Source organism: Nematolebias whitei, chromosome 17 (assembly GCF_014905685.2).
Source record: "Nematolebias whitei isolate Nwh7 chromosome 17, NemWhi1, whole genome shotgun sequence".
Taxonomy (NCBI): domain Eukaryota; kingdom Metazoa; phylum Chordata; class Actinopteri; order Cyprinodontiformes; family Rivulidae; genus Nematolebias; species Nematolebias whitei.
This window is the reverse complement of record NC_056514.1, coordinates 31,790,991-31,801,057: the sequence shown is the minus strand read 5'-3', so window position 1 is coordinate 31,801,057 and position 10,067 is coordinate 31,790,991. Positions and strand designations below refer to the sequence as shown.

Here is a 10,067-nt window from a genome sequence, read left to right as displayed (position 1 = left end):
ATATATATATATATATGTGTGTGTGTGTGTATGTATATACAATTTTTTTCTTCTTAAATTTAGTGGGTGTGGCTTATATTCAGGTGCGCTCAATAGTCTGGAAATTACGGTATATCAAAGTAGGCTACAGTAACTGAGGTATTGTTTGTCTTTAACACTTAAATTTTTTTGGCTAAAAATATGATAAATGTAAATATGATGAATATAAATGTCTCATTTTCTTCATGTTGCTTAGAGGGAAACTTCTGGGGCCGCACCATGGCAGCCATTTCCAGCTCGACTGACCCCAGCAGCTATGAGGGTTTCGGTCCATTCATGCCCGGCTTCGAGCTCATCCCGTATAATGATATTCCTGCACTGGAGGTACTGGAGGTTTTCTTTCACTAATGTTAATTATTGTGTAAATGAAAGACAGCGCAGTGAAAAGATGATTCAGTATGAAGCTGTGCGAAAACCTTTCACTTTGTTCCACGCTAGCTGCCCGAGGAACTTTTAATAATTCATTCACCGAATGCTAAACAATCAATCAACCTTTATTTATACAGGTAAATCCCATTGAGCCTCGAGGACTCATTTACAAGAGAGACCTGATACATTTATATACTTTTGAAAATAGCCTACTACCCTTGTGTATATGTATGTGTTTTATGTGTATTTTAGCATTATATTATGTTATATTGCAGTAAGTTTTACTAGTCAACATGTAGGATGAAATTAGTTTTATGTAGAATTGTACTGTATCTTGTTTAATTGTCTCTTAAGCAGTTTATTCACATTTCAGTCCCACCTGCATAGTTTTATAGTTTGTTTTTAGAGGAGTTTGAACAGAAAGTTAATTATTAAGATGGTATTCTGGATCAGTAAGAATTATATTTGAGCTGATATTATTTGAGAAAACATAAAAAAAAAAAAGCTGACTCGCCCTTTTCCCTTTTTATTTCCAGAAAGCCCTTCAGGACCCAAATGTTGCAGCCTTCATGGTGGAGCCCATCCAGGGAGAAGCTGGTGTTGTGGTTCCTGACCAGGGCTACCTGACTAAAGTCAGGGAACTTTGCACAAAGTACAATGTGAGTAAAACAAGGGGGAACGACCGCAGGCGACTCAGCTGGTGTTAGTGTGAGGAATGACATGAGAATCAACACTTGTGACAAGTTGATATTAAAGTGATAAAAAAAAGGCCGTTCAACTAAATTAGTTCAATTAAATTAGGCTGAAGTTACTGAAAGTCAGTTAAGTTACTGAAGTTAGGGGTGAAGTTACTGAAAGCCATGAGCTCAGGGGCTGAACATCCAGCAGTTATTCTCATTTTAAGTAAGTTTGTTTTATAATTGGGCGGTGCCATATAATATCGTTCACAATAATACCGGTAAAAAAAAAAATTGCCCGGGAAAATAAATTATATCATGGCATGCTAATTTCATGACGTAAATACGTCATTGTTTCCCCTTATACAAGTGGGGTGCCCCAGCCTGTTAACAGAAGCGACCTGTGCACGCGCCCCCCCCCCCCACCACCACACCTGTCGGTACTGATGTAACACAAATTAGCTGCGCTAATAAGCTTTAATTTTATTTTGTTATTTGGGGAAACTGCATCTGCACTTTAGTTTTTGCGGTGGATTTTGTTGATCTATATTTTGTGCAGATTTTTTCAATCTAAATAACGGAAGGATCATTTAAATTTTTTATTTTTATACATAGAGACTGTATACTTTACTAAGTAATGCAATTTCAGTAAAATTAACCCTTGTTGTTGTTTATATATATATATATATATATATATATATATATAAAATACAGCAAAGAAACGTGTTAAGTTAATTTTGTCAAATCAATAACTATGAATTCTGGTTTTTTTTTGTTATATCATTAAATGTATAGTTATTGTTTGAATGCTCTGAAAAATCACAATATTATATTTGAGCCATATCGCCCACCCCATTTATAATTTCAAATCTAGTTTTATTGAAAAATGAACCCATGGGCACACCCGTGAACCTGATTTGGCCCCCGGGCCACCAGTTGAATAGCCTTGATTTAAAAAGTATTGTTTCTACAGTAGGACTCCAATAAATGGGAGCAGATCAGGAGCAGTAACAGGACAGCTATGACTACCGTATTGTTTGGACTATAAGGCACATTTAAAATCCTTTCTGAAAACTCAACAGTGAGCCTTATAATCAGGTGCACCTTATGTAGTAATTCTGGTTGTGCTTACTGACCTCAAACAGATTTTATGTGGCAAACGGTGCTTAAAAATCTGTCAAAATGAATTTGTTTCGCTTAATGCGCCTTATAATCCGAAAATACGGTATTAGGGGTTGTATTAAAGTTAAATATGAGATAACAAAGAGCTGCTTTTTTCCCAGTCAAATCAAACATAACTTATATAAGATGTTCCAATCCTGGCACTGAGCCGGAACAGGTTTCAGCTCTTACAGAACGTTCTTTCCTAGTGGGTGTGAACTGTGGCAGCTGCTATCTTGTTGCAGAACTGATAAAAATGATCAAACATCTCAAAATGTGAACACCGGGCTGCAGAATGTTACTGCTGCACTTCAACTGGTTGGAATATAACACTGTATATTTGCGGTAGCTCACTCTATGATGTTTGTCTTTTCGAGTTTAAAAATCTTTTAATTTGATCGACGCATGTGCACTGAAAAACCTTCGCGCACACTATTAATTATTATTAATGTTTTGTAAGAGCTGCAGCTTTGAAAAACACGAGTCAAAAATCCATTTCAATGGCAAAAACAAAAACAATAACATCAGAAAAATCAATGTGTTTTTACAGCCACAGACCCACAGTCATTTTAAAAAGACTCGTGTTAAACCTGGTGTCAGGCTGTTACAAAATGCTTGTTCAAAGTGATTTCTTGGCTTTCTTCTCATATAAAATACCCTGAAATGACTTTTGGCACTTCATAAATGAAACGCTGACGTGGCAATGACTAATGGCATCAATAAATCTGACATTTTCTGTGTTTCATACCAACACTCTTTGGGTTCTGTCCAGGTGTTGTGGATTGCTGATGAGGTGCAGACAGGCCTGGCACGGACCGGCCGCCGGCTGGCTGTGGACCACGAGGGGGTTCGTCCGGATGTGGTGACGCTGGGCAAAGCTCTTTCAGGAGGAACTTATCCTGTGAGAATTTTTACTAAAACTGCATATTTAGAGTTTATCCGACACACCTGTCCAGGATTACTCAACGTCAGCGCTTAATAATTCTGTTTGAACTGTCCCCGTCAGGTGTCAGCCGTGCTGTGTGATGATGAAATAATGCTGACCATTAAGCCCGGGGAGCATGGATCCACGTATGGAGGAAACCCTGTGGCCTGCAGCGTTGCTATTGCATCACTGGAGGTTTATATTCAAGTTCAATTTATTCACACCCGTTCTAATCCGTCCTCTTTTGTCTTCAGAAATTAACATTTGAGAGGCTGTTCAGACGTGTTGTTAAGAACCCGTTACAAATTAATTACGCAGCAGAAGGGTAAGCATGGACTTTGTTGTACCCAACAGAAGCAATACAGGAGAAATAAACGCACATCACAGAGCTCAGCTACAGAGCAGTGGACTGAAGATCTGAACCTGTAAAGATCCACAGTGCAGAAAGAACACATATTTGCTGAATTAGGTTTAAGTAATCAGAAATGAGCACAGAAATTATGAAATTATCTTTAAAAAAGCTGAAATTAGCACAAAAATTAGCTGAAAAGGCAGAACGAAGCTTAAACTACCAGAAGGAAGTGGAAAGAGCTGAAATGAGAAAAAAGTGGAATTAGCTGAAAAAGCTAAATATTAGCTGATATAACTGAAACTAACAGAAATAAGCTGAAAGTAGCATAGCAAGCTGGAATTAGCATAAAGAAGTTAATTAGGCTGAAAGTAGCATACATTACCACGAAAAACTTGAATTTATCTGAAAATAGTTGAAATTGGCTTAAAAAAGCTAAAAAGATATCTGAAAAGTTAGAACAAGCTTAAATTAGCAGGAAAAAGCCGAAAGAACATGTTTGCCCAATTAGGCTGAAAGAAGCAGAAATGAGCATAAAAAAGTGGAAATTAATGGGAAATAAATCAGAAATTAGCACAAAAAACAAACAAACTGAAAAGTAGCTAAAAAAGCAGAAAGAAGCTTAAATTACCAGAAGCAAGTGGAGAGAGCACATTTTTGCTGAATTTGGCTTAAAAAAGTGTAAATGAGTGTGAAAAATGTGGAATTAGCTGAAAAAGCTAAAATTAGCATATAAGAGCTTTAATAGTAGCTGAAATAGCAGAAAAACTTTGAAAAATTGAAAAAAAAAATTGCATAAATAAGCTGAAAGGAGCATAATAAGCTGAAATTAGCTGAAAGAAGTTAGAAGAAGCCCAAAAAAGTTATAGTTGGCAGACAAAAATCAGAAAGGAGTACAAAACAGCTGAAAGTAGCTGATTTTTTTGTTTTTAATTTGCACAAGGAAGCTGAAAGAAGCTGAACCAGAACAAAATGTGAAAGGAGCACAAAAAGGTTGTAAACAGATTTAAAGATCTCAAGGATATAAAATTAGCTTAATCTATTTTTTTTATAAGGAAAAAATGGCAGAAAAGGCTAACTATTTCAAAAAGCTAAAGTTGCACCAATACCAAAAGTCATAGCAGGATTGTCCTGAAAGTGCTGAATGTTTTGATTTATGATTTGTTGAAATAGCACAAAAACTATGGGACGAGAGTCATGCCGACAAATGTACGGAAGAAAAATGGATCCCAATAGTGTGAATGCTTCGTAAACATTCACACAATAATGCAACGCTGCTCAGGCACGTTGTCGCAGGTTCACAGCAGATCCAAAAACGATGAGAACAAACATTAAACCAAAGAGCAACTCACCCATACAATGTCCTGTAATGAGTACAATCCAGACAAAACAGAAGTTTATATAGGGAAGGATTTGAATAAATAATTCATGAAAACCTTCAGTCAAAAAACCCCAAACAGACAAAGAAGTTGTATATTCCCAAAGATCGCTGTTGAATTGTTTTTAATCAGCTAGCAGCTCTGCAGATCATTTCCCTTCATGCTCGTGTGGAGTCACGTCAGCTCAGTTGGAGAGTCGGGGCTCGGCCCAGGACCGAGTCCTTACAGACTACGAGATCCAGATCACCTCTGATGATGGTCCGAGAGAAAACCTTTTTAATATGATTGATGCAGTTTCCACCTGTACGTAGCGCTGCGAAGAAACGTTGCATCGACCGGTCTGAACAAGCTCTGAGGCGTAGATTCAGAACAACCAGCTCCTCAGGTCCAGCAGTAATGTGCACATTTTGGATACAGAAGATCGATGGTTCGAGAGAGGAGCGAAGAAAGCCGTTTACGTTAACGTAAAAAACATCAGTATCTTGCCACTTTATTTATAAAGCACTTAAAACAGCAGCAAGTCCAATCAAAGTGCTGTACAGCACAAACAAACAAGCAAAGGAGATGGCAAAAAATATATAGATCCAAATAGATAAAGATAAGAACTAAGTGACTGACATCCTGATGCATGCTCAATAATCCAGGTAAAAAAATCTAAAAAAGTTAAATATGGTCCTCTGGACATTCAAAAAAAAAAAAAAACACACCAAAACAAAACTAAAACTAAATAATTAACTAACGTTATAGAATACAGACAAGTTAAAATCAGCTCACTGTGTCCAAAGCCCGGTAAAAAAGGTGAGTTTTTAAACAAGACTTAAAAACAGTGAGAGAGGAAGCCTGCCTGACATGTGGTGGTAACTCATTCCACAGTTCTGGACCTGCAGCAGAGAAGGCCCTGTCACCTCTGAGCTTAAGACGAGTTCCTGGAACCAATAGAAGCATCTGCTGACGTCAAAGAGTGCGGTGGAAGATATGGCTGCAGCAGATCAGCGAGATAAGAGGGGGCAGAACTGTTCAGAGATTTAAAAATATACAGATTTTAAAATGAATTTGAAAGTGAATTGGGAGCCAGTTCAGGGAGTCCAGAACTAGCGTTGCATTCAGGTCCAAAAAATCTGACCTGACCCAGCCCGTAGCCATCATTTCCGAACCCGACCCGACAATTAACAGTAATTACAGGTCCGAACACAAAAAAATCCTCAGACATTTTTTTATTAAGTTTTTACTGCTTATATAATTATTAACGGTCTGCGGACGTGTACAGCTAAGGGGCAGAAGATCGGAGCTGAGGGGGTGTTTGTCCTTTCATGGCCGTCAAAGTGCATTAAATCCCTGCATTCTGCATTATTCAGACATGGACCCTGCTCTGGCATGTCACCTGTTTGGGTCGTCGGCCGCGTGCGTCGTTTGAGTGCAGCTGAATCTCTTAAATTACACCACCAGCTTCTAAAGGAACGAACAAAGATGTCTCATTGGTTTGGATGTCTTTCTTTACTTTAACTGAACTTTTTTTTTAAACCTATTTCAAGGCTGTCAGCGCGCGGTCAAATGGCCGCATGCGGCTGGTGATTGTATGACAAGCCACGTTGCCATATAATTGGATCGTCAGCTGTGTGCGTCCGCTGATGCAAGCAAAAGCTCGACACCGGCCCGGCCCTAATCCGCGTCGGGCCGGGTTCATGTTAGACATGACAACTCTAGCCAGAGCTGGACTAATGTTCTCTCTTTTGCCCGTACCAGTTACAAATCATGCTGCAGCATTTTGAACCAATACAAGAAATCGGTAGAAGATGTGGCCTCGTGTTCTACTTATCCAGAACGTTTCCTCCTGAGGTTGTTTCACGACCATTCACAGCTGGAAACTTGTGCCAAGGAGTCAAACTGCTCAGAGAATGGACGTGCAGCTTCAGAGACCCCTTTTTATGTGATCGTACAAATTGGGTTTCTAATAATAATGACGACTGAAAAATAAATTGGAGGCAAAAAATGGTCAAGAATCTTAAGAAAATTCCTGTTGCCAAACTTACAAGATTTATGTTTAAGACTCTTTCCTTAACATTGATGATTTTTTTTATTTTTGTTTTAACCTGCAGGTGTTGGAGGAGGAGAAACTTGCAGAAAATGCTCAAATGATGGGAGAGCTGTTGCGAGCTGAGCTGAATAAACTGCCCAAAGACATCGTGACCACGGTGAGAGGGAAAGGCCTCCTCAACGCAGTCGTCATCAAGGAGACCAAAGGTAAAATACTGAATTATCTCTGCAACTACACATGGATTTAAGTTACCGTTCATGATCTTTACAACCATTTTATACATTTTACTCAGTCAGTAAATGCAGATGAACAAAAGATGGGATATAAAAAAGAAAACTGAATTGCTGTCACCTTCACCGTCTCCATCTAGACTACGATGCCTGGAAGGTGTGCTTGCGTCTCCGTGACAACGGACTGCTGGCGAAGCCCACCCACGGCGACATCATCCGACTGGCCCCTCCTCTCATCATCAAGGAGCACGAGCTGCGCGAGTGCATCGATATCATCCAGAGAACCATCATGTCCTTCTAAACAACAGCGTCACCAAACGTCTTCATTTGATTTTATTTGCTTTTTATTTGTAATTCTAAGATGATTGTTTTTAAGGGGATTTCAGTAGGAAGACAGGGTTCAGGTAGTGTTTACAGAGCGTGCTTCTGCGAGGATCCATTAGTTTTACACAGAAAAACTGCTGTAAAGACAAAGAGTTTCCTCAGGAATGTCTCAAAACTGCCTAAAGATTGTATTTTTGGAGTGTTTAGTTTACTTTTTAAATCATATTGGCTGATGTATATGTTGGTTTTACAAAAAAATGCCCAATGTTTTTGGAAGTAGGAGTATTGTGGCTTGCAGGAACGTACATAAAACCCTCTGTAGGACTGTAAAAGTGCATTTTCTCGCAGAAAGGAGATCTGATCTCCGCGTCTTAATATGTCAAAGATTTACAAGTTTACTCTCAGATAGTGGAGCTGCTGTCTTAAAACTGACCGTTTTAAGAACCAATCTTGTTACATAAAAGATTGTAAAAGTTTGATATATTATCTTTGATTTTGCACATGAATTTTGTCACTTTAGAAAACTACTTGTCCCAAAGGACCACATTTTATGACCTGTCTCTATAATTCAAAATGTTACGCTGTGTATTACTACTGGGGAAAAAAAGAGAAAACGTCAATCCTTGAGCTTAAATCAGAGTAATTTGCAATACTTTAAAGAGACAAGGCTGAGCACACGGCTGGCTTAGTTTGAAGCAGTTGCTGAATGTAAAGATTGTATTTTCAGACGATGTTGTTACAAAATCCAGCGTTCTTCAAATAAATTATTCTTGTCCCATCTCTTGGATTTTTACTGATCTGCGCCACAAAGAACAAAGTGATTTTGAACATTTGATTTGAAATATAAAGATTAGTTTTACTCGAGCTGATTTAATGCAATAAGGGTTAGTGTTGGGGTTTGTGTGTGCCACCAGATGGCGCTGTGCTCCAACAAGTGTGACTACAGATGGAGTTTAAAGCAGTGAGAGTTGACTGAAGTGGATTTAAAGGCTTCAACCCTCAAGTTAAATGACAGGGTCCAAACTTTTAATCCTCCCAGTCCTGACCTCAACATAATAATAGTACGCTGACTACACAAACGCACACAGGCTGTTAATACATGGCGTGAGTAGCCCTCTATGTAAAAAGTATTTTTTTTTATCAACAAACTAATTGCATTTTTTTTTTCTAAGCAGAACAGAAAGTGTTTGTTGGTGGCTTTGTAAGTCAGGCGGGTGTCTATATTTTACCTTCTGACATCCAAAATAACACACTTTGCAAAATAATTAAAGTAAATTGACAACACAAATAGATCAAATTTGTATCGTACTGGTTTCCCCCCCAACTTATATGATTTTTGTCATCTTTTAAAACAGTTTTAGTGCTCTCAGGAGTTGTATTTTCATTTAAGTTTATTTCAGGGCCACCTTGTGTTCTGAGGCCCTCCCGACCCCAACTTTTAGTACACATCTAAGCAAACTTTCATTAAATATGTCAGTAATTTGCTTTTTTTTTTAACTTTCTGCATGATTGCAATTTAGCCATACTGTTGTTTAGTTTTGAAACAACCAATTTATTTTATTTATTGTGAAGCTTTACTATATAAGACATTCTAGTCAGGGAGCAGGAAACAGTTTTTATGCTGCCTTCACTGAGGTGAGTTTTATTTCTCCCATAAGGCTCGTATTGGTAAAGAGCTTCAGTGTTGACTCTCCCTCTTGTCTAATCTACTCACCAAGCTTTAAACTTGTCTCCCTTCTTTCATCCGGTTTGGTGTCCAGCGTTATAAAGTTCTACTTGCTTTAAACTTTTTCCATTCAAGACTTTAGAAGTATGAGTCTTTGAACAAATGGTTTACGTCTGTCCCAAACATACTTACAGATTAAAAAAGCAAAATGTGAAATGTCTTTTTAGGTTAATTCAGAGCAAATCAATCTTTCCATTTCTGTCTTCTGAGGTGCAGATTTTAAGGCAGCAAAGCTGTATCTTGCAAATTCAATTAAAAAATACTTTATTAATCCCAAATGAAAATTAAATGTTGCAACTCATCATCCTGGTTTCATTAAAGAGTTGTTCTATGCTGATGGCTATAGGCAGGAAGGATCTCTTGTAGCGGTCTGTCAGAGCAGATCTGAGGAAACGTTGCAGATGTTGATCTGTCTACTTGGACTTGGTGGTTTTTTCTGTCTTCTTGGGCAGCAGGACCACCTGAGTCTTGAGCAGAACTCCTCCCTGAGCGATGGTCACTCCTTCCAGCAGCTTGTTGAGCTTCTCGTCATTGTGGACAGTCAGCTGCAGGTGTCGGGGGATGATCCTGGTCTTCTTGTAGTCATGAGCCGCGTTTCCCACCAGCTCCAGGATCTTGGAGGTCAGGTACTAAAGCACCTCCACCAGGTAGACGGCAATGCATCCACGGCACCTCATTTTTAAAACTAATTTGTGATTTGGGGCTGTAGTTAAGGTATTATTTGAGCTTTAGAGATGTTAATCAGCTGCTCCCAATTGTAAAAACCACCTTGTTGTCCTGGTTGCACATCATAACAAATGTCCAAAAGCAAAAAGGTCCTTCAAGCTGCACAGCATCTGATATCAGAGGGAAA

At 38.6% G+C, this 10,067-nt stretch overlaps 1 protein-coding gene across 1 annotated transcript in view; it reads left to right on the top strand.

Moving 5' to 3' along the window:
- oat (ornithine aminotransferase) overlaps positions 1-8,259 on the top strand; it is a 13,009-nt gene extending 4,750 nt beyond the window's left edge. Inside the window, exons 5-10 of the mRNA XM_037691133.1 lie at positions 236-363; positions 945-1,067; positions 3,019-3,147; positions 3,253-3,366; positions 6,996-7,140; positions 7,305-8,259. Coding sequence (XP_037547061.1) covers positions 236-363; positions 945-1,067; positions 3,019-3,147; positions 3,253-3,366; positions 6,996-7,140; positions 7,305-7,465 — 800 coding nt within the window. The 3' untranslated portion in view covers positions 7,466-8,259. The remainder of the gene's footprint in view (positions 1-235; positions 364-944; positions 1,068-3,018; positions 3,148-3,252; positions 3,367-6,995; positions 7,141-7,304) is intronic.
- Positions 8,260-10,067: the final 1,808 nt, after the last annotated feature.